At 46.0% G+C, this 27,707-nt stretch overlaps 1 protein-coding gene across 3 annotated transcripts in view; it reads right to left on the reverse strand.

Annotated features, from left to right (window-relative positions):
• nrp2a (neuropilin 2a) overlaps nt 1-26,100 on the reverse strand; it is a 58,796-nt gene extending 32,696 nt beyond the window's left edge. For all 3 annotated transcript variants that reach the window (XM_069166278.1, XM_069166277.1, XM_069166279.1), the window contains exons 1-4: nt 25,213-26,100; nt 16,675-16,852; nt 7,330-7,511; nt 12-242 (exon numbers count right to left, since the gene is read on the reverse strand). In XM_069166278.1, the coding sequence (XP_069022379.1) occupies nt 12-242; nt 7,330-7,511; nt 16,675-16,852; nt 25,213-25,288 (667 nt within the window). In that variant the 5' untranslated portion in view covers nt 25,289-26,100. The remainder of the gene's footprint in view (nt 1-11; nt 243-7,329; nt 7,512-16,674; nt 16,853-25,212) is intronic.
• Nucleotides 26,101-27,707: the final 1,607 nt, after the last annotated feature.

Here is a 27,707-nt window from a genome sequence, read left to right on the forward strand (position 1 = left end):
CGTGCCCTCACCTTGTGGAAGGCCGTCCCACACGTCCAGCCAGTCGTACTTGCAGTCGCCCTCTCCCACCAGCAGGGGGTCGTTCTCAAGGTCAAAGGTCAGGAATGTGAGAGTGATATCCATGTGGGGCGGGGCGATGATCATGTAGGAGCACTCCAGATTGTGAGGGTATTTATCTGGGAACCCAGGGGACTCGATCATCCCGGAGGGGCTGGTGAAATTTCGGAAGCAGAATTCTGACCCTAAAAGGATAAGAGGATATTAAGGAAAAAAAATAAATAAATCGGTCACATTAAGAGAAGATACAGGCGTGAGCAATCGATCACATGCGATATCTCATCTGACTTGCAGAGGGTGTTTCAGAAAGTCATTTGTCAGCGACAGCCGGCTGGAATATACAATAGCATCTCAACTCGCTCCTCCAAACACACACGCGATTTACGATTACAGATGGAGTGAGAAATACACAGCGAGCAAATGCTCAAGTGGGTGTACGTAATGTTGCATCATGCCATATGAGCAGCTCTTTGTGCCACGTCCCAACGAACTGATGAGTACAGCCAGGATTTTCTGACTCAAAGCAAATTTCAACAGCTTCAAAAACATTAAACGTGTACTTAAGATTACAAAAAAAAAAAAACAAAAAAAAAAAAATCAGCAATATTATTTTTAATGGCTTAGTGGTACTCTTGTTCATTTTATGCTCTGTGTGTGTGTGTGTGTGTGTGTGTGTGTGTGTGTGTGTGTGTGTCGCTCTCTCACACACACTCAAACACCACAAAAGTTGTGTAATGGTTCTAAGTGGGCCCTCTGCGGCAGCTCCTCATTAGCCATGCAGATTTATGCGCCCTGGGCGGCTCACCTTGAGCGGCAGCAGCTGTGTGGCTCAGATCATCTACCCATCAGCCACTGCTCCGCGGCCCCACTGGGGAGCCTGAGTCACGGCCGAGTGTTTATGGACCAGCACATCAATGAGTGTGGCAGAGAGCTGACAGTCTCCACACACACACACACACACACACACACACACACACACACACACACACACACACACACACACACACACACACACACACACACACACACACACACACACACACACCCTCATTCACAAACTGCGGTTATCTTCTCAGCCTGTCTGTTCGCTGTCCCCTCCAACATTTCTATCTTTATAATGTTGGCTATAAACAGTCAGCTCTGTTTCATTGTCTGTCTTTATGCATCTATTTTTATGCTCGCCGGAAGGACAAATATCTTCACGATGTCGCGAGGAGACTGCGGGGTTTTCATTAGGTCTTTTGCTTAAATGTACATGTCGGGAATGCCGTCGCCGGTGGCCTTTCTAAACTGACTGATGACACTTATTTAATCACCGCTCTCCGTGCAAGTATTTATAAGTGCACTTGTGCAGAACATCCACCTTCTCTCCTGCTGATTTTTCTGATGCAAGGTTAACTGAAGATACATTTCATTACGAGTTTCTTTGCCAAGACGTTTAGAATTGGCAATCATATAACTAGCATAAGGAAACAAGTCTGCTCATGTGGTATTTTCCCATCATTCACTGTGTTGGAAAAGCACACAGGGAGGTGAGGTTGAAGAGGCTCATGGGAGAAGCATCTGGTGGATTTCAGACCTGGGAAAGCAGGGTTGCATTCGGCAGCCCTGCGCTGTCTCATGGAGCTGCTAGGCTGCGTTTGAGAACCAGATTCATATTCATAAATGCAGCGCAGAAACGTTAGCGGAACATTCCTTCGGCGGCATTCCTCCGAGGCACCAGTCCTTATTATCAGGCAGCCCTATAAAAGCAGCGGGGTCGACTGGCTGCTCTGGCCCTCCCCTGTCTACACTTGGTTAATGGCAGACAACTGACCCCAATCAGCACAGAGACAGAGGGAAAACACTCAGGAGACACACACTCTGTCTCTCCCTTTGTTTTTCCTGTTGTAAAGCTCCTTGTTTATATCTGTTTTTTTGTTTTTCATCTCATCATTTTTGCTTTATTTTAATGCCGATTACCTTTTCACTCCCTGATTTACATATGTGCATGTATTTATAATCTGTGTCGGGATCTGTGTATTGATTCATTTGGCACATGTTTGCTGCATTGTGTATCAGCTTCACTGAAGATGTCCACAACAAATGTATGAATCTACCCCCACATGTCAAAAGCAGCATTGAACCTCTTGTGTCGCCTCCCACACGCACCGCAACATCAAAACACCCGTGAATCATCTGCCTTCTTGCTAGGAGCCTGTCTGCCCACACACACACACACACACACACACACACACACACACACACACACACACACGGCATGTTGAAATATGACGGCGATTTAAAGCAAGCTACCGGCGATATCTCCCTATCCCCTCAACAACTGACCTCACCTCTCTGTGTTGAGTGTGTTTTGTGTTCGTGTGTGTGTGTGTGTCTAAAATTACGGCGTCTGAGTGAGCAGCATAAATGCTGCATGTAATTGTAATGTGCTTATAAAGAAACAGTAAACACACGCCTGTGAAGGTGCGTCTTCGGATGCGTAACATATCTTTTTGTTTGTGCCTTTTGTTAAGCAGCTCGCGTGTGTATTTCCTGCTGGGATGGTTGTCTCTCTGTATGCGTCTCCTGTGTGTCTGAAGGTGTGTGTGTGTGGTTGTGTGAGTGACAGTATGTTTGAGACCTAGTAACACACTGGCCTGGTTTCTTACTGGGTCACAGTGCAGCAGTCTGGAGCCCTACTGCCTGAAAACTTCAATCTGAGCACAGCTTGACTCCGTCGCCTCCAAATACACCACTCTGTGTTCAGACTGTGTCTTTTACACCAACTAGTCGCCTCGCACACTCTCACATGCCAACGCTGTGTGTACGCGTGTGTGTGTGTGCGCGCGCGTGTTCGCGTATGCACGAGTACCTTCTCCTTTCGTTATTGCTCATTAGTTCACAGTATATGAACATGCCAAAAACAAGTCCCCCTTCCTGCCTCCCTCCTTCATCCTTCAGCACACACACACACACACGCACACACACACACACACACGCTTGCCGTACGCAGGCCCCTGGTTGGTGCTTGCATCGCGCCATGAGCTGCCATTTGGCAAGAGCTGTCTGCTGGCAAAAGAGCGGGAGGTCATGGTGTGAGTGTGTGAGAGTGTGTGTCAGTGTGACGCGGGGAGAGGGGGGTCGAGAAAGGCGAGAGGGTGAGTTGCTGGGTAGAAACCACTTGGCTCTTGCACATGAGTGCCTGATGTAGTAGCAGCTCCACATGTTGTGTCAGGGCAACCCCCGGCCCTCCTCCTCCTCCTCCTCCTCCTCCTCTTCCCTCATTCCTTCTCCTCTCGGCAGTGAAGTGCAGACTCTGTGTTCATTCACTCTTTTAACTCTCAGTCTCGTCTGGCGTCTGGCGTCGTCTCGCTCCTTCCTGTCCTCGGCACGCAACTCTCGCTGAGGGCTCACCTTTGCGTTTTCGCGAGTGTCTGCTGCACATCAACGCCTCCAACCCCTCACCCTCCGCTCTCTACCTGCCTGTTTCCGTCTGACACAGATCTACTCCTCACACACAGTCACACACAGATCTCTCATGTAACCCGACTTGAGCACAGTTCAGGGTTTCATTGAAGAAAATCTCTCCCGAGGCATCCGGGGAAGAGGGAGTGTGTGTGTGTGTGTGTGTTTGTTTGTGCGAAAGGGGTGTGTAGCGGAAGGGGCATGGTACACAAGGGAGTTAGAGTGGAAAACCCACAACAACAACAACAACAACAACAACACTGCGAACAACACGAAGACCCAAGAAAAGGAAAACAACATTCTTGGCGTGCCACACTTTGACACTTTTTTCGACCCACAGAGACAATGTGCGTCCGTTTACACAGAGAGGAATGCTTCTTCTAAGTCATGTTTCACGCTGATGCCTCTGTGTTTTGTTGTTTAAAGGAACGCCATCATCAAGTTTTTTTCATCTTCAGCACGAAAAACGCAGATGCCAAAAAGCCTCCTGCTGCTTGGGATCAAAGTGTTTATGCAGTATGTGCGGTTGCTGATCATGCCTTATTATTATTTCATTCTGGGTTGCGCTTTCTTCATCACTGATCACTCTTAAACACTCTTTGTGCTCAGTTTATTTATTCATGAATTGAATTCACCTTTGCCAGTTAATTACTTTTGGTGTAATTCCAGCGACGGGATGACTTGTGTGTTTCGGGAGTAACTGACAAATCGCAATCAGCCAAACAGTAACAGACATCACTGACATGAGGGTCAGCGTCCAATCAACATGATGGCATTAGAAATACACACAGCGCCAGTGTTCCTGACTGGCGCTCGAGCAGGGGGATGGGAAGGGGTTAAGCTGTGCTCCCACTGCGACCCCACAGCTACCACGGCAGCGGTCACAAGCGGTCGCAGAGGGAACCCAAAGCCCTACGGTGCTTTAGACCCGGGTCTCAACTCGGGATTGGCTGCAGCGCTACATCTGCCCCCCCTCTGCTGCGCTAGCGGTGGGCTTTGGGGAGCACGTACAAGGGGGCTTCGTTGGCAAGTCTTCCCCTTGTAGCCGTGGTAACAGCATCAGCACCACGTGACTTTGAGTAAGCGAAAGTGCACGAGGGATGGATGGGGGCATTGGGGGAGGGTGAGGGGTGGTGGGGTGGCAGTCGGGGCTGAATAAAGGGTTAAGCACGCATGAGTAGGACCAAAGTAGGCCACAACAATAAGGGGGAGGAGGCGTGCACTTTCACTGTACAGCAGGATTAAGTTGTACTATATGTGTAGGCGTGTGTGTGTGTGTGTGTGTGTGTGTGTGAGGGTGGGTGGTGGGGATGGATGGAAGGATGTTGTTTTGGGGCAAACGCTCACCCTGCCTCCCCTCAGGAGGTGCACTGAAGGGTGGAGGGGTATTCAGGATGGATGTAGAGTCAAAGGTCGACTCCTGATCTTACTCGCTGGAAATAATTAGCTTTTGCTGCGCTGTACTTCAACACACACACACACACACACACACACACACACACACACACACACAGATTGCTTGTCCAATTCCAAATCCCCTGGAGTAGTTACAGTCACCGCTTACGTAATAAGGTTGAATGAACAAAACAAAAACAAGCCGTGGTATCATTAGTTCATTGTACGGAAAGCAGGCCAAGACACACACACACACTCACCGAGTAAAAAAAGACAGACACACACTGTCTGACTTCTAGAAACAGTGTGGTGGGGTCAGCCTGTGCCACGAGCTGTACTGTCTGTTTAAGATGGAAAGGAAGCAACACACACACACACACACAAGTCTCCCAGCTGTGGCCTCAGATTTCTATCTTTGTCAGGACGCACCCTTTAAAAACACATACAGATCCATAAACACAATCTGCACACTATACACACAAACTGACTTTGAAATAGAGGTGCATCAAAATATTGTTGATAATTTTTTATTTTTTCCCCCAAAATAAAAGTAAACAAAAACGCATTAACGAGAGCGACAGTAGAGGTTGTGAAATTACTTCTGCTCTTGTAAATAAACAGATCTGCGCCAGGATCTCTGTGTCCCCCTTCAGAAGTTGTAATCTGTTCAGTGGAAAGCCGTGGCCCGGGCCTGCCACGCGGAGACAAACAGCGATGATGAGCGAGCGTGCAGGCACTGGAAACGCCGTAATTAACACATGGCCTCAATCACGCATGCCGAATACATTTTCACTCTCTGACTCACTCTCTTTTTGTCAGTCTGTCTCCCTTCACCCCAATCATTTTCCCACCGTGTCCGTCTCTTTTTATCTGTCTCTCTCTCTCTCTCTCACACACACACACACACACACACACACACACACACACACACACACACATCATACCGCCTCCACATACAGACAGACAGACAGTATCTCGCACAACAAGCTGAGTGGAACCACCCACACGTGCAGGCAGCAGACACCTACATGTGCTCACACAGTGACACAATCTCCTATACCCCCTGAATTTATACCAGGATCTTGTTAAAGCCATGGCAACCGCATCCCCCATCCACCAGCCTTCAATCCATCTGTGTGTGCGTGCGCGTGTATGTGTGTGTGTGTGTCTGCGTATAAGACAGATGCAATCTACACCATTACATTGTCGGGGTTTGGGCTGGTGGCCTTGGTAACAGAGCTGAACGACAAATCTGGGTCACATTCATTTGACACAAAACCAGAGATATTTTTCAAAGGAAGGAGGTGATAACTTAATGCATTCTTTCCAAGAGGAATGCACTTTTTTTTTTTAAGCTCCAGAAACCTCGACTCTTTTTTTCTGCAATGGCTTTCAATATCGACATTCTTTCAATTTCTCAAATCGAGATCCATTTTGAGAGCTAAAAGCTGATTTTAAATGACCGAGGAGCCGCCATGAATGTTGCAAACACTGCAGAGACAATCAGCTGGTAACTCACTTGAGCATAAATCTTGCTGCCCCAAGGCCACCTGACCATTTCACCTCTACAACACACACACACACCTGCCCCCAACCGTCAAAACAAATATACTTCAACCACGTCTGCGAAGTGCACTTCGTCTCGGGCACTTTGACGACTTCAAGAAAATTTCATTTCGGCACACACACGTCCCCATCAATCTCCTCGCTGCAGCCTCTGCCCATAAACCTTTAACCTTAAGTCCAGCTCCGCGTTGCCTCGGAGCTCCTCTCCATCATCCCGCTGCAACCTCTCACACCCAGCCCTCCTCGTCTCCCCAGAGGAAGTGGGTCCGGAGCCAATTAAGCAAGCATTCCTCACATGCTTCCAGGCGGCTTGAAAGTAGCTTTTTTTCTTTGTAAGTTTTGTTTACGTGCCCGGCTGCCTCCGTTGATGCGATATGCGGTGACTGATCACAGGTTTTGGGCAATTACCACGAGGGCAAAGAAGTGGAACAATGATGAAATCATTAACCCAAGATTTAATGTTTAGCATAGCCTTATGATTGGCTCAGAGTTGTGTTTCCCACAAAAGTCTTTGTGTACTTTTCAGCTGAATTACATGCAGTGAGCGGTAGACCCCGGCCAAGAGTGCATTTTATTTATACTTTTTTGTCTTTTCTCCTTTTATTTTATTGGTTGGATGTTTGATTTGTTACCTGTTCTTCACTGATTTATTGGATATGCCTTCTGTTGCTTTGAGTTTTTTTTCTACTATAAAATATTACTTAAATGGACAAAAAAAAACATTAAAACACCTCACTTACAAGTAATTATATCATAGTTGGATAAATGATCAATGAAGTGACATTACTGATCAAAATATCCTGCATCATTCTATAAATAGACTCATCTTTGACAAGCTCATTGCTTTAATTAATGGTTGCTCACCTGTTTTAAAAATCTCGTAGCGCAGAGAGAAGCCCGCCCCCTGATGGGCGTAGTCCGAGACAAACCGGATCTGGAGGGACGACCCTGACGAGATGATGGGCGCCGGGGCGATGTTGCTGCAGTGTCGACCCAAAACATCAGCCGTTTCTGAAGTCCCATCGCGGATCTCTATGAAGTCGTATCTGATCCACAAAAACACAAAGTGAAAGAGATTATTCAAATGTTTTCTTGAAAGTATTCATAAAAAAAAAAAAAAACGATTTCAGCATTCAGTTTACATTGAGCTTAATGCAGCTGGAAGGGATTAAGAAAGGTAATAAAAAGGAGAGCGGAAGAGGGGAGATAAACATAGATAGATAGTTATGGGGTTATGCAACCAGCTAAGCTAATAAAAACCAGACAGGTGTGGACCTATTTACCATCAGTGTTCAGCCTCAGGACAGAACTCTGAGCGTCTGTCTGAGCGGGAACACACAACATAAAGACATAAATAAATATATCTGCAGCAGACTTTAGCTTGCATGAAACTGCGTTCAATAAATTCAGCTTTTATGACCAAGCTATGCTTCGGATAACAAACTCAGATCCCTTAGACAATACTTTTGGGGTGAACATTCTCCAAATCTCTGAATCGCAGGAGAGAAAACAGGGAGGGCTGCATTTCACACAGAACATAGTTGAGCCAGTGGCTGCAAACTACGGCTGAAGATGCAGGAAAATAAGACAGCTGGATGGATTCGTTAATAAGAAGTGTAAAAATAGACGGAGACGCTCATGAAAAAGTAGAGGTGAGGGCCGGGGGATGGAAAGGTGACGACTTAAGCAGCACGGGCGCTTGGGGAGTAAAAATCGGGATAAGTAAATGTGAAGATACCTTCCTTATTTCCTTATTAGCTTCCACATGCTTGAGCTCTCAGCTCATTGTGACCTTTGTCTAGCCAACTGACCCTGAACGATAAAAGCAAATTCTTAACTGTCAGGCGTGCACGCGTGTGTGTGTGTGTGTGTGTGTGTTTATGAGTATGTATGAGGAAGACAAAGAGAGGGCCCACCTGGCTGATCCAGAATTAGCTCACAGCCCTGTGTGTCATTCCCCTGCCATTATTAAACATAAGCAGCAGCACAGGGTCACAAATAGAGGCAACACATATATTTCCTTATGGGAACACAGGATGGGCGACAACTTCAAGACGAATCAGTCACAGAAAAGTTCTGAAAAATGAGCACCAGTATGCATGTTAGGGTCAACAATCATCTTCGGCACAAAAAAATACTGTCACCACTGAACATATAAGTGTGAAAAGTATGGGCTTACATTCTCAGTTAAATGTAGAGTACAAGAGTGATGTGGCATTTACACGGTTTATTTACCTACTCAAATATTGCTTAGATACTTGCATGACTATCAGGATATTTAAGTGGCTTTTACACTCTTTGTTACGTAGAAATTGGGAATGTAAATGTGCAGCAAAGCCGTTTGGTACCCGAGATGCTGGAAACTGTGATTGACTGTAAAACTATGCATTACCTCCAATAAATATACCGTAGCTTTGTTGATATGATTAAGATGGGAGTAGCCAATTCTCAGGTGTGACAGTGAATCACTAGTTTTAAGGTAATAATGTCGGGTTGTGACAACATTAGAAGGTGTGGAAATCTCTATAATTCCTGTTTGTTCCTAACCTGCTGCTAAAGTACTGTTTAAAGCGAGCTTCGATCATTTTATTTGAGCGATGTTTCCTCTTACACACAGAGAGCGATTCTCACCTTTTTTTTTTCTCTTAAACGTGTTTGTCATGCTGTATGTGTGTTTGTATTTACAATTTTCAAATTTCCTTGTCCCCCTAATATCCATCCCAGTCTCCCGCTACAGTTCTAAACAAGCGTCTCCTCACATGCTGCGTTTCACTGCAAAACTAACTAACTGCATCGCTGCAGGGGCTACAATGAGGACGCCCTCCCAAATATGCAGACACGCAAACACACTCGCCTCAATTAGTTCATCTGACGAAACTGTCAAAAAAAAACACAGGGCCGCTGCTGTCTCTCACTAATTACTGTGAAGGGCTGTTTGATGCTGAAAAAGCATCGCAAGCTCTGAGTTTCGAGCTGCATTTAAACTCAGCTTCTTGCTAATTCTCCAAAACAGGAGACCACTTTTTCCTTCTTGAAAATGAAAAGTACTCAGAAAAGCTGAGACATACCAATCAGCTCCAGGCTGCGTTTCTTTCTGGCATCCAAGCACTAAGACTGCTTTTGTGCTGCCGGCTTGGAATAAAACCTGGATTAAGTAGAGTCACTAAACCTCTTTTTTTGAGGGGCGGCGGAGGGGGGTCTATCTCATCCCTATATGGATTCCCATACAGAACATTCAGGCTAAGACTGCTGATGGAGGGATAATCTTGACCACTTTAATCTGGGTCAGATTGGAGCATGAACAGGTTAGGATCAGAGTGAGAAAAGTCAGCGATGAGCTTGTAATATCACCACAACATTGCAAATATCTGACTGATTGAGCTTTACTCCACCAAAGAAGTACAACTGTATGCAATTTTTTTGGATTATCTAGATAAAGGAAAGGGTTCTGATTTGGCTAAAGGGAAATATTTAGGTCCTGATCTAACTGGAGATTTTTTTTTAAGGGAAGCCTGTATTTGAAAGTGAAGGTGAAGAGTTTGTGACGGGAAGATTTCAGACAAGGAAGTCCCAACAAACTTATTAGACCTGCAGAAGCCAACTCTCTGCTTCTGCTGCCTCATTTTTGACTCTTTCCTTCTCTCCAAATGTCTCCTGCCAGTCCCTCAACCTTCTTGCCAGTGCGAGACTAAATTTCTGGAGAACTCTTCTACTTATTCACATTTCTTACATTTAAAAAAAGTGCTCAAAAAATGCAGTTGCATTTGGGTTTGTCTTGGTGAGGAGACATGCCTCCGTCTTCTGCCCTCTTGCAATTTAAGCATGTGATGGTTGGGGCTAAAGCAAATCTGCACAAAAGAAGGCCTGAAGAGCGCTCAAGCTGACGAGTAAAGAAGATGCTGTCCAATACTCTTATACATGTCTTGGTAGTAATCCTGCATTACGGAGGCGATCGTAAAGGCTTTAGCGTCAAGCTCCCACAGTGAGTTTGCGAGAGCCGCAGCTATCCCCGAGCACGCCTGCTTAGGGCTGTAACTGACACATGCTTAGGGAAAACACACTCAAACATGTGCCAACAAAAACATGCGCGTTGAAAGACAAGACGTGCTGGACAAACAGCAGCGTGCGCGTGTACGCTTGCTGCCGTATCGCCAACACCGAGGATGAAAGGCCCGCGAAAGAGCTGAGAGCCTAATTAGGTTTTAATTGATTTTGGAGTGGGTCTCTATCCTTCTCTTTCTCTCCCTCCCTCTCTCCTGTCGTGGATTAGCGTCAGTGAGTGAGTGTTCCTCAGATGTGATTATTGACCTGTTCGCTCAGCCTCTCCCCAGGCTCTGATGAATACATGCATGAGGCCCTGACGTGTGAGAGCCCACTGTCTGTCTCTCTCAAACACTCACTTGAACACATTCCAGGACATTGCACACACATAAATCATTTGCACATGCGCACTCGCATCTCTGCGCCCCTGAAGATGCACACACATCCAAGCAGACAGCCCCCGTCCAGATCCAGATTCCATTAGGCAATGTTTTGATCCAAACTCCGCCTTTCTGTCTGACACCATCAACTCCCCGGCTTTCTGTCTGTCTGTCTAGGTCTGCATGACCGGCCCCTGTGTTTAGGGGAGCCATTACGGGGGCACCAGTTTCACCCTCCCCTCCGTTTCCACCAGAGAGAATAGCTGCAACAGAGGGAGAGGGGGTTAAAGAAACTAAAAACCCTTAAGGGCCAGTAATTCTGCACCGATCCAGACATGTCTTCTCTTCCGCTGCTCTCATATATCACACCGCCTCTGCGACAAAACAACTAATTGCCTTTCACACCTTTGCCGTTTGTCGGGGAGCAGGGACGTTTCCTGCAGGCAGCAGCGTCTCACCACAACATAAGTGCAGTGTATACAGTAGACACTGTATGTATGTTTATCTATAGGCCTGTCGTAGGCCTTTACAGCTTCTGCTAGTGATCACTCTGCTAAAAGTACCAGTCAGTTTCTTTCCATAGGGATCAGTAACAGCCATACATACTGTATACTGTGTGCAGAACCGCTGTTGCTTCCTTCAGCTTTCATCTTTTGTGAAAAAGAATTCTTATCAAACTGCTTGTCTGCAAAACAGCAAGCTCGGGGTATTGTGTTTCATTTAGTTTTATCTAAATCCCTATATAAATACATTCATTGGGAACTTCAAAATTACATAAAAGATTAAAACACAATTTGTTGTGGGTGCGTCACGGTCGTCTGATTTATTTTGTTTATGCCGATAAAAGAGCAGCAGCTGTTCTTGAATATCAGCAAACCAAACTTGGCTGTGCTCAGACACTTGGGGCCTTCGGCTGAGATGATTTCTTTTCCTCTCTGCTGCATTGTGGGGTTTTTTTTTCCTACCCCTCTGTTTTTACTCTTGGAACGCGGAAAACCCACAAGATCCCGATCCGGTAAACAATGAAGAGTCTGTTGCTCTCTTTCGTCTCCCCTCTTGGTGATTTGCAGAAGCAGAAATTAAGAAAGGCGGGAGGATGCACACACCCAGATACATCTAAACACACACACACACTACCACCCACTCCTTCCACCCTCAAAGGGGACTCTGATAAACCATAAGTGCCTCTGAAATATTAACTAGATGCTGCGAGCAAAATCCCTGCAGATCTACAAGGCCTGCCATCTTCAATCTAGCCCAAAAACAAATTGCACTTCTCTTCCCCATTCTCCTCATGCCTCACTTCCCTCCTCCGCTGTCCATCACAGACTCATACTTACAGATGACTGGGATCCAACCGCTGACCACAGGCCGTCTAAGCTTGGCCCCAGACCTTCTAGTGCGGCATCGATCCTGAAACATCAGACAATAACTGCCGTCTGTGCTGAAGCCGTGACCCAGCTCACCCCTGCTGGATGCATCTTAATAGTCCTCCATCAACATCTATTTGCGATCAAGCTCATCCAGACACGCTGCTTTCGCTCCGGCGCAGAATTTAGCCCGAGCGGTCAACTTTGATTACAGGTTTGACCAATGAACTTCACGTAGAGACAACAGTGCTGCTGCAGCTGCACCAGGCGAGGCTAATCATACAGCTTTGATGCACTGCCCGTATCTGATTGTCTATGTGGAAGACAGGAGAAAATTAAACACAGAAGGCATATTCAAGTTTTGCCAATGCCGTTTTGTTTTACATTTAATCGTGCCGGCCACTTATTAAATCATCATTATATGCAGGCAGCTAATGACTGCCGGACACCGATGACCATGATCTTGCAGACCCAGTGCCAGATATTGACAGCTCTGAACCTGAACCGCTCCCTTTAGTCGTGACCTCTGGGAACTCATCTGTCTCTCCTTTCAACCTTAACCATCATCCTCCTCTTCATCCCTTCTTCGTTCTCCTTCCTTCAGGCTATTGCTGATCATCTATAGATTTCCCATTACAAGAGGAATACAGGCATTGATCTCACACCTCTCCGTCCGCCCCCCTGGAGTATCAGTAAGAGGGTGATATCATACGTGTCCACACAGAGTTGAGAGCTCTTGCTGTGTGTTAGTGACACCTCGCCCTGTGAGGACAGAAGTTTTACAGCTCTGTGTGTGCGTGTCTGCATGTGTGTGAAGTTAGAAAGTTATATCATAAACTTGCCCCCCCTCAGGCTGCATTCAATAACAAATAACCAAATAAAAGTGAGAAAATAAAACCCACAAAGGTGGAAGAAATGGATCTTCGGGAATGAGAATTGTTTTTTTTCGTGTGTGTGTGTGTGTGTGTGTGTGTGTGTGTGTGTGTGTAGGTGACTCTGCCCGTTTCAATGTTTAATTCAAATGTGTAAAAATAAAACACTTCCTCCTCGGGCTAGAGGAGAGGAGGAAATGAAAGAACAGAGACAGATCAAGAAGAATGGAGGGAGGAAAACAAAGCGAAAGAAAAACAAAGCTGGAGAGAAACAGAGAAAATGGAGGGGGAGTGATCTCCACCTGCAGCCTCCTCTCTTTCTCTCTCTCTTCCTCAGCTCCTGGTATATCACTAGGTAGCATCCTGGGGCTTGGTGATGGCAGATTGCATTAGAGATACGAGCCTGATATTTCATCTAGCCTTTATTACATTTAGTTCACATCAATCGGCTGGCAGCCTGGAGGTAAGAGCTATTTGGCACATGGCCGGACTCCCCCTGAAATGAAATCCTGAATTAAAGTGCCACCTCAGACATGGAGCGCCCTGCGTAAGGCTGCCGATTTGATTGCTGCAGTAGAGCCGCGGTTTGGCTACGCTGCATCGTTCAAGATCTGACTGTTTGAACCCACTGAGGGAAAATCACCGGCTGGCCTGGCATATTAGCCCGACTTCAGACCCCTTCCCTGAGCTGACCAAGCACTTTTCTCGGTTTTATAAAGGCCTCAAGAGCCCAAGGGGGGATATGATGGCTGATGAGTGCTTTTTTTTACCGACAGGTTGCATGCTCAAGTGTGTACGTGCGTGTGTTTTTAACAACCAAAAACATATGTTCACTCGCAGTCTTTACAACCGTGTAATCATCGTCGCTTTTTTCCTCGATGTGTTCCCGTGATCAGCAGTCTCGACGACGCTCGGTGTCTTTCAGGTAACACAGCTCAGGTTTTCTCCACTGCCATCTCTGTAATCCCAGCTGTCACGCAGATTTTTCAGCCCTGACCGAGATGCCGAGCCCCCATCACCTCTGGCTCCCCTCGCCTTGCAGAGGACCGTGAAAACATGCAAAAATCGACTCTCTGCTCACTCGCTCTCGCACCGCCATGCCTAATCATACAGGCCAAAAAAGAGAGGAAACAACCCGTGGTAAAAAGCAGAACACAGGACGGAGAGAGAAGCAGGAATATTGAGCAATATTTGTCTTCTTTCTACTTATTTTTGCTGTTGTTTCTGTGCCCCAAAAGGAAATGCTTCCTCCATGAAGCGCAGAAGGGCAAGTGTTAGCGGTTACGCAAAAATAAATGTTGGCGTGATCCCCTATTTCTCTAATGGGCCTTTAAAAAGGGGCTTTTCACACGCTGGAAGGATGGATGGATGGATGGATGGATGGATGGATGGATGGATGGATGGATGGATGGAAGGGTGAAAGGGAAGAGGGAAGAGGGAAACGGAGCGGCTCGTCTTACAAACTAACACTTGCTTACATGCTTGTGGAGTTACTCACACGTAGACGCACACCCACGCTTCCCGACTATTTCTCATACATACAGGGCGAGGGGAGATTGAGTGGGAGTGTGTTGGAGGGCAGGCTAAGGCCTTAGTCCCTCCAGGCGGGTGTAAAAAAAAAAAAAAAAATCCCAGTAAAACTGTCTTTGGAGAGGAGAAAAGAGGATGGGGGACTTCAGTTTTCTCTTCCTCCTCCTGCCCGGCATGCCTTGGGCTGTGAGAAACTGCTTGCCACAGCTTACCAACAGCTGAGCCGCTGCTCTCCTGACCACTACGGCAGGAAGTCTAGTGAGCTACAGTGCTGACCCCGAAGACGCTGGTGTTAAAGCTGAGAAACATCTCGCAAAGGAGATAATTACACAATGTTTTTGCGACACGAACCTACACGGAGACACAATAAAATAATATTTCCAGTTCGCTGCAACGTGAAAAGAACCGACAACCATTACAAAGCCCTTTGACCAAAGCAGCCGTTGGTGTGCTCATAAACATAACATTTTCCTCCTGGCCACACAAAGTGCTTTGCAGTGAATAATGCACACACAAAAAAACCCACCCATCGAGGATTATTAATTCTTCAATCTACAGAGAAAGGAGAAATAAATGGCTGCGATGGCAAAAAATTAACTGATAAATCTTGTCTGTGTTTTTTTAAACTGAACAAATGGCCTTAAATGGAAGCAATTCTGCCTGACTCGGTTGTATAAAACTGGATTAAACAATGAAGACTGCTACTTCTTCCTCCTCCCCCTGAGGTCGGAGACAATAGAAGACCATATGATTTGGATTATTCATGTCTCTTAGAAAGGAAGCTGACCAACGTGGTCATATCCAGATAAACAGCTGGGTCTTATTTCTTCTGCTTCTTCCTTGTTTATTCTCTCTCTCTCTTTCTGCTCCCGCCTTCCCTCAAACCCGACTTTAAAATATGTCAGAATTCCTTTCTTTCATCCCGTCTCGTTATTCGTTTCCCTCTGACCTCCGAGACTAAAATCAGACCTACAGATTTTCAGATGTTGCTTGGCATTTGATTATCAGATGGAGCAGGATTACAGCTCTATCGTCTCAATAATGTCAGATAGCTTGCAAAAAATTCAAACGTGAACTTGAATTTTATCTAAACTTTCTGATTTTGGTGTAAAAATCCTCTGCTTCTTGAGAGAGTAAACCAAAAATATCTTCTGTATTTTGTTATCATTAAAGTTAAACGTCACTGTGGTCGTTGTCTGTTTTATTGTTTTTATTGTTACATATTTATACTTGTCTTGTTTTATCTTTGCATTTTGCACACTGTGTGACTGTGAGAAACGATATTTCGATCTCTGTCTGCATGTCTGGTACAAATGGTGGACAGACATTAAAGTTGACTTTGACTCTGATCATCAAGCAGTGGGAGGAACACATGGACTAATTATTGACTCATTCTTTCCATTCAGTCTTTTATTGTGACCTGCTTTGCTGGTCTGCGTTCACCAGAAAGACACGGAGAAACATCGGGATGTGGAAACTGAAACAAGCAACATTTCCTCCTCTCTAAAATGTTGAGTGTTGCAGCTGCTGTGCCCTTGAGCAAGGAATTTCACCCGGTAATAGCCCTGGAGAAGCCTTTAAAAAGACCAATACTACTTATATTAGGCACCATCTTGGACAAAATGAGAGCAAATAGCTCGTGTTGCTCGCTCAATAAATAATTATTTCACAAAATGAAAACCACAGTCTGCTTTATGGGCGGCGTTTTAGAGAACGCTTGGATCGACAATTAAAATTTCCGTTGCAGTTGACCTGTTGTGGTAACAATGTGGACAAGGTTTCAACAAGTTGGGATGCAGCCAAACCACCAGCAGTGAATTCTAATAATATGTAAAAATATGTGTGTTTCAACAGGAAATTACTTATTTCAGATACAAATGCTTTTGCGGCATACTAATGAAAACGTCAACACAAATCATCATTCAGCCAGAATAGTAGTCCACCGTGAAATCACACTGGTGGAGGCAGAAAAGAATAGTTTATGGAATCCATTATTATGACACAACTCCATCTTACTTGCAGTCGAGCCTCTCGATCTCGAAGTGTGGGTTGAAGTTGAGGACGATGCGCTGCGAGGGCTCCGGTGCCGTGACGACCCAGTGACAGTTCTGATGAGGAGGGTACTCCAGGGGATAACCAGGGGAGGTGATGTAGCCGGCCTCGCTGGCATCGAAGACGCCTCCGCAATCGAGCGCTGCAAATAAAGACCGAGAGAAGGAGACAGCGGTTATTGATTGTAAAAGCAGACAATATACAGCAACAATATTTCTGATGTTTTTTGACATTTTGTCACACGGCGGAGCATCAAACCATTTAAATACCCTGTAAATGGTACAGTCCCTAGAACAGCAGCTCAGAGGACGCTCCTTCATTTACCTTGTTTCTCGATATGAAGATGTGATGAGCAACAGATGAACATTAAAACAAAGAAAGCAATTTAGACCATCAGTTAGGAGAAAATTGGAAAAACTTCTCCATTGTGGATTCTCAATGCGAGCATGGCCACATGGGTGAGGTATTAAAACAATAAAAAGAGCATCACTGCTTCATTTGGTGAGCACGCACACACACGCAGAGAGAAACACACAGAGCCTTTTTCACCCTCTTCCACACCCAGGCTCTTATCTCCCTACTTCCCCGTTGGGAGCGTTCTCCAAGTGTAATTGTTGCTCCGGCAAGCCAATCTGCAAACATTAGGACACATTCCCTGATCCTATCAAGCTCTCCCAGGAACAATAGCCTGCCAATAGCGTGGCTCTGCCAGCTTAGACAGGAAGTGACACACAGACGGCCTGTCTAGCGGGGTTCTGGGGGTCACCCCGACTCTGTAATGAGAAGCTAACGCCTCAACAAAGGCCCTATTCTCTGCTCACGCCCTGACAGCTACCGCGGCTCTCGTGCTTCGCGTTATCTCCCACAAACACGCTAAACACATAAACTCACATGCACATACAAAAGGAACATGTACACACACACAATGAGTCATCTCACACACACACGTGACATTGTGCACAGAGGCTCTTTTATTAGTCTTGCATTGCAATAGATTCGCAGCATTATTATTCTTTATGGCAGCGAAAAGGCAAAACGTGTTCTCCATGACAACAGCAGGGGGTGGTTTAGCTCCCCTCCTGTCACTGTATAGTCTGCATGCATGTGTGTGTGTCTGTGTTTGCTGATGCTCCTGTGGGATCTCTAAATGTAATGAACTTTGTGATATTGAACTCAAAGCAGGACAAATACTTAATATTGTAGCTGCGGTTCGTCGACCAAATAAGGAAAACACCTTACAGACGAAGTAAAAACTGCTCTATCAGGCAACAAACTGAGTCTTCTGGTGGGCTGCCATTAACAATGCGCTACCAAACGGTGGGCTTAACCACTCAGCCGCTGAACTGAATCTATTCTTGACATAAATGGGTTGATATTTTTGCCTGTTTCTTTCAAATTTCTGTGAAAGCAGAAAAAAAAAAAAAAAAACAGCACCAAAGGCTTGAAGTGTAATAGACCCTTCAAGTGTTGACATTTCCACCGCCTATTGTGCTTAAAAGGCACACTTAAGATTCTCTGACATTTGATAGAGCTACGATGGCTTCCTTACTTTGTTACTGGAGAGGAGCAACGCCCACGCTCGCGCATCAGGCACACACAGCTGCCGGTGATTTCATGCGAGTGCGTGACTCCTGCCGCCCACATGCACACACACAGATACAAGCCATCACATGAATATACAACACACACACACACACACACACACACACACACACGATGGCACTCACATGCACTGTGATTTAACACATACACACAAGCATTTATGCACACGTGTAAACACACAGCTGCTGCCACCCACACTTCCAAAAACGTACAGAGGGCCTGTCAATCATGAGGGCCAACAGAAGGGAGAAAAATAGCTAACTGAAATTTTTCAAAAAGATAGTAGGGATGGCAAAGAATGACAGAGACAGAAAGCCACACACACACATCTCTTTATCTGCTGCGGCTGTGCAGACAAGACAGTCATTGTTGGGAAGCCTATGGAGGGAACGGTGTGCAGGAGGCTATCAGCGCCTGGAGCCTCCAAAGATTAAGCCGTTTGGGGAGAATCCTGCAGCCTCAACACTTTTTCCCTGAGCTGCCCATTCAATGGCCTCCGAGGAGGATGAAGATGAGCGGGCGGAGGAGGGAAGAGGATTACAGTGGGAAGGAAAATGGAAGAGGTGAAGGAGAGGAAAGGGGGGGGGGGTGGACGAGAGTGAAGAAAAGGGGGTGGAGACGAGGAGTGGGAGATGAGGAAGGGTGGATTGAAAAAGGAGGACGGACGCGGAGGCGATAGATAAAACGATGGATTGAGGAAGAAGGGAGGAAAGATTGATCGGAAGGGGAGGAGGGTGAAGGCGAGGGGCTGGGTTGATGTACGATGGGAGGGTGTGCACGCATAGGTGGGAAAGGCGAGGGAGAGTGACGACGAGTGACAGGCGCAGCGAGGGAGGGAGGCGACAAAAGGTGACGAGGAGGGAGAAATACAGAGGGTGAGGAAGGGAGGGAGAAAGATGCAGTGGGGGCTGTGTGTGTGTGTGTGTGTGTGTGTGTGTGTGTGTGTGTGTGTGTGTGTGTCTGTGTGTGTGTGTGTGTGTGTGCGCGCAGAAAGCCTGACGAGCCTCATTAAGACATGCCTGCTATCCAGCAGCTCCCTGTAGACACTGACCCCACTGGGAAACCTCTGTCAGTCAGCTCACACACACCGGCGCTGGCAGCATGTGTGCGTGTGCGTGTGTGTGTGTGTGTGTGTGTGTGTGCGTGTGTGTGTGTGTGTGTGTGTTGGTGTTTGTTTGCTGCTGCTAAGAAAATAAAAGTGTAATAGTGATGCAGAAACAAATATGTCTGTACTAAATGAACTGCTGTGGGAAGATTTCTGGATTCTGAGGACAGATGGATGTTCCTAATTTGTTAGATATCTTTGAGGTTCATATTTTTTTTCAAAAAGTATATGTGCATGTGCATGTGCGCGTGTTGTGCTGTCAAGCAGAATGTTTTGGTGAGAACAGCACTTGTGTTGGATGAGTAACGCAGGGGAAGCACTCAGAAGCTGCCAGCGAGCTTCATGAATTACACCGTCTCTTCTACTCGAGGAGCCCATCTGTCTGCACACGCACACGCATGCACACAAGTGCTGCATATGTTCCTACCATGCAGGGACCAAAACCCTATTACATGAGAACAATGACACCACTATGTGTGTATGTGTGTGTGCAGAAGCGTGTTTTTCATCCGGGTTTCCCCTTGACAGCGGACATAACATTATTCTGTACTGAGGAACTGAAACCAGCAGTGTGTACACACCTCTATATGCAGCCACGCCATTTGTTTTTAGCATATTATAAAGCTGTATCAATGAAATAAGGAAATTCACTCTGCTTGTGTGCGTGCACATTTTCTAGTCAGTTCGGATCAAGTCAAACCTAGAGATGTCTTTGTACCCGCTGCGAGTGCCTTTATCTTCATTATCTGAGGAAAAAGTGCATATGTCTGCATGTCTTAGCTCACGTTCTGCACTCTGTGTGTGTGTGTGCGTGTGCGCGCGCGCGCGTGTGTGTGTGTGTGTGTGTGTGTGTGTGTGTGTGTGTGCGTAGGTGCACATCCATGCTCTCATTTCTATTAGCTGCCTTATCAGGGAAGCATGGCGTCACGCTCTGGGATAAGCTGCGAGTGTGAGGAGAGGCGCTGATAAATCCCTCCATCATTCCTAGTGTCTCTCGCCCATGCCTTGCACCCCGTCTGCCCCCCTCACACACACCCTCCCCACCTTAATTAAAAAGTGCTATCACCCAAGAGTGAGGGAATAAGAGGGGAGAGTGGGCAGCACTCATCCATTCAGTCAAGAGCAGAGGGTTGTCTCTCCGACTGCTTTTAATCTGCACCCATTCCACAGTAGACTGGACCAAAGCAGGAGGGTGACAAAGAAATATTCACTTTCATTGGCCCCGTGCTTTCAGACCTTTAAAAAGTGGCAGCATGGGAAAAGGTTGCAGCGAGTGTGATGTACGTTTATTTATGTGCTGTTTTCAACGCTTTCTTACACCATCTGGAATATCAGCTCGGTTTCATGGCAAAAACGTGAAATAGATATGCCGGTCCACTACAGCAAAGACAGAAAGAAGACACTGTTTAGTGTAGATTGTAAAGTAAAAGTATAGAAATAAAGGGTCAAAAATCATATTCGGCTCCACATCTCCAAATTGTCAGCTACAATTATAGATGTTTCACTCCTTAATGTCTTTTGCATGTTGCACGTGAAGATATATGGTTCTATATTCTTTATGATGGATTTTTCCCATTAAACAGTTGTACAAAATAGTCAATTTAGCCTCCTCAGTGGTCAGTAATGTGCACGTATGTTTTGGTTAGATTAAACATACTCTGCAGCTTTTTATCTGCCCAAAAGATAGCAAAAAAACAACAATCAGCACAGGAATGCAACATGCACAGACAATAGCTCTTTGTTAAACACTGTTAAATGTGTTTAAAAGGGGGATTTCTTCCTTTTAAGACCCAACAAAAGCCACATCAAAAGCAGATAATATCCCCCAAATCCTCTTTTCCTCTCTGTGTCTCCCTTTTCTTGCTCCCTCTCTCCACCCTCCCTCCCTAACAGGATAAGTGCCCCATGCTAATCAGCTAAATGCACAGTGCTGGCCATCATGATCAATGGTTCAATGGATCAATAGAGTAAACAGATGGTTGCTGGTGCCTGCGGGAGAACGGGAAGGGGGGAGGGGGGGCGGCCTAATCCTAAACACTACCTGGCTACAATATCATGTCTCCTCCACTGTCGGTGCTGTTGCGGCATCAAACCTGCACGGCCAAGGCACTTCTCACAAAAGACTTCCCTGTCTACGGGTGGAAACGGCAGAGCCTACATCAGCACGGGTGAGCTGTGAAGAATTGAGCTTTGCTGCAGGAGGCTTGGTGATTTGTTGCCACTCGCTACCCCCCCCCACCTTACAAACGGTTATCTTTCAGTGGAAGTGACTGCTTGGAAAAAGAATCCCTTTTTGTGTGAATAGCTGTTCTCACAAACGCTTCTTGTCTCCTTAAATTCCCGCCCTAAACTGTTTCCCCTTTCACTCACTCTTCTTCAAACCAGCTTTTTGAATTACAGTTTATTTAAAAATGCTTTGCCTCTTCACAATGCTAACCCCCTCCAGCTCCCATCTAAACCTGTCCCTGAGCACCCGTTAAGACCCCCTATGCGGCTAATGCGACAGGCTGAAAGACCCAGCTCTGTTTTATTTATGGGGGTCTTGTTTTTAATTTCACCCTGAGTGCGGTCGGCTGTTCCAGGGCTTTTGTGTGAGCCTCTGACTCTCATACCTGACTAGTATTGAACTGGCCTGCTCAGTTTGTCGTGGGCTATGAATGCTAATAGGTGACCTTGTTTTCACAGCTGATACCTCCGAGGCCGGGCAGATTAAAATACAGAGAAATGCAAAGAATTGAAGGGCTAGTTGTCGAGGAGAGGATAAGAAAAAAGGCAATGTGGAGTAAAATTTAAAAAAAAGGAGAAGGGCAAAAACAGCAATAAAAGGTGATACAAAATTTGAAAGTTTATTCAGCCAGGAGCTAACATTTGGAGGTGAAATGATTAAATGAATAGAAATCCAACTCTGGGAGAAGTTGATACCATAGGTGGCAAGGATGCCTTGCTGCCTACTCAATAAACATGCAAATGAGCTTCTTAATGGCTTGAATATTAATGCCGGGGAAAAGGAGTAATTAATGTACATGTCACTAAGTCAAACTATTGTGATTACAGTAGGAGATGAGTGGAAGTCTCCAAACTTCAGATAGAAAAATTGCAGCAAAGTGGTTTTAAAACTTAAAAATGTACTGCTTCATGTGAGGGGGCTGAACCAGCATTTACGTCGAGACCGTGTAAGAATTACAGACGTTTCTGGGTAAGATGCCTCAGGTTTGCATCCGTTTGTTCCAAAACATGAACAGAAACCTATTGCTACTGGAAATGAATCGAGTAGTTTGTCATTTAATAGCAGGAACTCTTTGGAAAGTAAAAAAGCGTTACTGTGACTCCAGTGTACTTAACTTTTATAGGAGTATCATTTTGTAACAGGGTGTTTTCCACCAAATGGTAGATAGATTTCTCCTCTTTTATTTCCGTCCTCTCTGTCGAGCCCTGGCTGTGATTTTACCCCACTTTAGCTGCGTCACCCCAGATGATGGTGTCACTTCATAAACCCTTAATGTGATCTGTTTCCTCTACGTCCGGGGCCATTTTAACTCTGTGACCCCTGCACGCTTTGATGTTTGCCCTCTCCTCTCATACTCTGTTTGATGCACAATCCAGTCCCCCGAGCTCTTCTCCAAGTCCTCCTCTCCCTTTACTGCCTTCGTGCTACTGGATGGCATGCTCACTTGTCTGTGCTTTGTGTGACTTTCCTCTCTTCTGCTCTGCTCTCTGTCCGCGCCGCAACCTCTCTATCTCTCCCCTGACTCGGCAGACCTTCCTGCTTCTGTCTCCGTTCTGTTCTCTGTCAGTCTCTCTTTCCTCTGGCATCTGTGTGTAATGTGGCTCTTGAGGGGAGCATGGAGGTAGGGACATGTGGTGCAGTGTCTTGGCGGAGAGAGTAGGGGGGGGGGATTCAAGCTTCTTGCTTGCCTGATGACTGCCAAGAGGCCCACATCTGTCTCTGATCAATGCACGGGCAGCCAGTAAAACAAACACACACACACACACACACACACACACACACACACACACACACACACACAGAGGAATGGATGGGATGACTATCCTATTTAAAACAAGTAGCCCCAAAAAGATGACCAAATGAAGTGCTTGGCTTCGTTTTGAGGCACGCCAGTGGGTGTTGTTGTAAAGGCTCAACAGTCATCACGGGATCATGAACAGCGCCCCAACCCGCCTACTCACGGAGAAAAGGAACCACAGCACTCGAGCCAAATGTATGCAAACAGCACAAAAACTATACGTCTAACTCAGAATACTCAGTGTACTATAATAGTAAATGATAGTCATGCTTATTCGAACATCTTACCGTAATAAGTATCACTGACACAATCATTTCAAGAACAAAACACTGTTTTAGTTTTCGCGTAAAAATACGCACCTGGCGACTAGCGGCCAAAAGGCGCCTATTCGCGGATAATATACAACCCCGATGCCAACTGTCCACTTTAAATGTAACAAGAATGTCAGACAAGGCTGAGCGCGCGAGGGGCCATGTGTCATCCCACCAGTGGGATCACTTCTCTGTATGGTAAACCCCGGAAAACAACCCTTTCCCACCAACCGCTCCTAAACCTGCCGTCACATCGGGTTATCACCCAAATTATCACGAAGCACCACTAATGAATGAGACCTTATTATTATTATTTGATCAGTTCTATGTAGGTGCCCAGACGGAACGCGCTGCTCCCTGGCGCACGTTTGATTAGGTTTCTAAATATAATTGGCGACTGTTCAATGTTTGAGCTCTCAGAAGTAAACTCGACAGTGCCGTTTCCCTTTTACATCAAGACGGACCCCAGCATAAGTGTACCAAAGCACGATGCTCTGAATCCATTCCAGCTGTATGGCTACTACTCTGCGGCTCGCTCTGTACTATAATCTGCCCGCATATTGTTATTTGATTGCTCAAAGCGCACGAAGGTGGGCGCTCACCAGCAGCCCTGCCTTCCCCCCTGCACAGACAACACCACGGAGCACGAGGAGATAATGAATGAGAGAGACTTGTGGTGGCTAATAAAGATAATGATGATCTTATTTGCCAAATCCTAAAAGCTACACCGGCTTTTACGCACGGATTCTTGGACACCAGCAACTGTAAAATAGCAAGTTCTACCTAAGCCTCGCTAAAAACGGTTCTCATACTGATTTGAAAAGTATCATAATTAGGCATTTGTTTAGAGTCCAGTGATGGATAATTAAACTAACAAAAAACATACATGGAATAATCAATGCGCTTGAAATTCTTCATGTATTGTATCAGTTTTTTCACAGAGAGCTCATAGTAGAGCTGGGAGAGATAACCGTTTCCAATTTTATAAATATTTTATGAGAGCATCTAACTTCTCCGATTTCAAATGTCTAACTGGCCAACTAAAAAGTCCTCCTGGTTCCCACGATTCTGTTAAAACAAACGCATGATACGCCTGTATATTTATATATATATATATATAAATAAATAAATAAATATATATAAATATATATAAATATATGCACACATTTATAAATATCCATTAGCCTTTCTTACTGTCACCCATATGTATATTTAAAGGAAATAAAATATCTAATACAGAGAGAAGAAACACGAATCACACAATATCTTTATCATGCAGGTGTTTGTGTGAATTGAAAACAAACACATACGGAGCTCTTGGAAATCAGCTGTAAAAAGAGTCAAATCAGTTGTAATGTAAAGACCACGGAGTTTAATTGAAATGTCATGTTTAGAGTCAATATACGCTTTTTGTGACAGACCACGCGTGACTCAAAACCAAGAACTAAGTAAAACTCACCCTCTTCTCCTTCGACTCTCAACGCCAGATGACACATTGCCATTAAAAATCCAATCAGTGATGACACAAAATCCATCTTGGATGACTCAAAAACTTGTGGAGGGCTTTAAGTATCTGGTGTTTCCACCACAGATGCTGCTGTTCCTCAAAAAAAAAAAGAATCCACACCCTTCTAGGACCAAACACCACTGGCGGCAGTTAAAACTAAACCGCTTGAGTAAAAATCCCACGACGTTTATTAAACCATTGGCGGAGAGAACTGTATGCCAACTACATGTCATTGAGGAAATTCAGAAAAATTCTATCAGCGCAGCTCTTTTAAGTCTGTCCATTCAGCGGAGCGATGGCACCAAACCTCATCCAAAAAAAAAAAAAAAAAACAGAGAACAAACTCCGTGATCGATACTGCGTGCAGCGCTCCGCAGCTGGGAGGCTTCAGGCGATATGTGCGCCTCGGAGACGCTGGACAGCGGCTCCAGGGTGCGTCAAGTTCCGACTGCGAGGTTTCCCTGTCCTCGTATCTCCCCTCTCTGCGTCCCCGCGTATTTTGCGCACACGAGGGTTGGTTCTCCCGCAGGGGCTTTGTAGCAGCAGCCAAAGTCCACAGTTAACAGCTTTCAGAGCCCCGTAAACCTGAGTCCGAGTGTCACAAGCTGCTTTTCAATGAAGCACAAAAGTCAAAGAATAATAAATAAAAAGTACAGCGCTCATAAAGACCGTTCATATCATGCCACCTCCTGCAGCACCGCTCCTTTCTCCCCGTGTGTGTCTCTCTCTGTCTGGTAGCAGCTCCGTGCAACCTGCGCTCTGCTCCGGCACCAGCATGCGTCCTGCGTACAACGTCTGCGAGGTGTGTGTGTGTGTGTGTGTGTAGAGTGACTGTGTGAGTGATCGCGCTTTTGAGCTGAGCAGCTATCGCGTTACAGTCACGGCACCTCGACTCCGCCCCCTCCCGTCGGTCGCCGATTATAGGGAGGGACGTGCACGCGCCCCACGCTCTCTCTCTCTCTCTCTCTCTCTCTCTCTCTCTCTCTCTCTCTCTCTCCAGCTTTCTCCCCGTTTCTTTCTTTCTCTCTCTCTCTCTCTCACACACACACACATATACAAACATCCCCCCTTCAGAAGATAGCACTGATATGAACTCTTCCACAGATAAGGCCGAGATAAAAACATACTGTAATGGTAAAGCAGGGAGCTCAACTTCTCCTGGGGCTGTTAAGGATACAGGGGAGGGGGGACAGATTTGGAATTGGAAAGAAAAAAAAAAAAATCACAGAGTGAGAAAGGGAGGAGTGTCTGACTGGGGAAGGGGTGGCTGCACAGCAAACCAGCACACGGCTGCCTTTCACCACCAAAAACACATGAAACGACCAAAGTCAAAGCCCTCAACTCAGCGGAGGGAGAGCCCACCTCAGCCCTGCCCAATCTCAGCCCTGCAATCAACAGGCCTAAATACAGAGCGGGAGGCCGTATAATGACACAGTAGTGAGCCCAAAATAATCTGCTGAGAAAGGCCTCTGCAGCGTCCAGCCCATGTGCCCTGCCTATGGCTTGTATTACCGTGTAATGTAATGGACTGGCTGAGGCCTGGCTGTGTAATGAGGTACAGTATGTAGCCTCGCTGGCATCTTTATTTGGAACAGCTAGGTGCATTCCTAAAGGTCAGGACACATGGGAAACTTTTTGAGGCGTTGTAACACACAGTAGGTACACTTCAGGTAAGACGTTCTATGTAGGTGCATTTACTTTTAAAGGGAAGGGAACGTAATTGGATAGAAAGGTTTTGCACACACCGTCTTTCCTTATTCTCTCTGGATTATGGAAGTTGTGAGATGGAAACAACGTCAACAAAAGACCCCAATGCCCTTGACAGAAGGTTGTGTGACAGGTCTGTGTGTCAATGTCTGTTTGTCTGTCACCTCAGTCAACTGTCATCCCCTGCTGCTCCACGCCCCCCAGCTCGACTAGATGCCATCAACTCGCAGCTTTCTTACTGCCTGTCAGCCACCTCTCGCCCGAGGGCGCGGCGGCTGTCAGACGTCACCGTGATTGGCTAATCTGAGCCTCTGGGCGGGGGTCCGCACTGGCATAAACCAGTTCGCCATAGTGTGAGATTATTTTTTTTATCCACGTGCCACTCGTGTGTTATATATATATATATATATATATATATATATATATATATATATATTCTCTGTCTGTGTGTGTGTGAGCTATCAGAGGAAGAAAGCTCAGATTAAACGCGATGTGATGAGCACAGCTGATCTTTCTTTAACCTCTGCTGTGACCCTTTTCACCGAGATAAAGACGGAGAGGGAGAAACACAGCCAGTATAAAACCTTCAAGTAACACTGGGTCACTTTCTGTTCTGTTCCCCCTCCTAGTCCCGAGGGGTCATTCGATACTCTCCTCTCCCATTTGTCAACATCTCTGCCCCCACCATCAGCTTTCAACCCCCCCAAATATTGGGTCAACGCATGGCTAATGGAGGCCGA

Source organism: Embiotoca jacksoni, unplaced genomic scaffold, assembly GCF_022577435.1.
Source record: "Embiotoca jacksoni isolate LCO1_2020_lvr unplaced genomic scaffold, fEmbJac1.0.p SCAF_38, whole genome shotgun sequence".
In the NCBI taxonomy this organism is placed as follows: Eukaryota; Metazoa; Chordata; class Actinopteri; family Embiotocidae; genus Embiotoca; species Embiotoca jacksoni.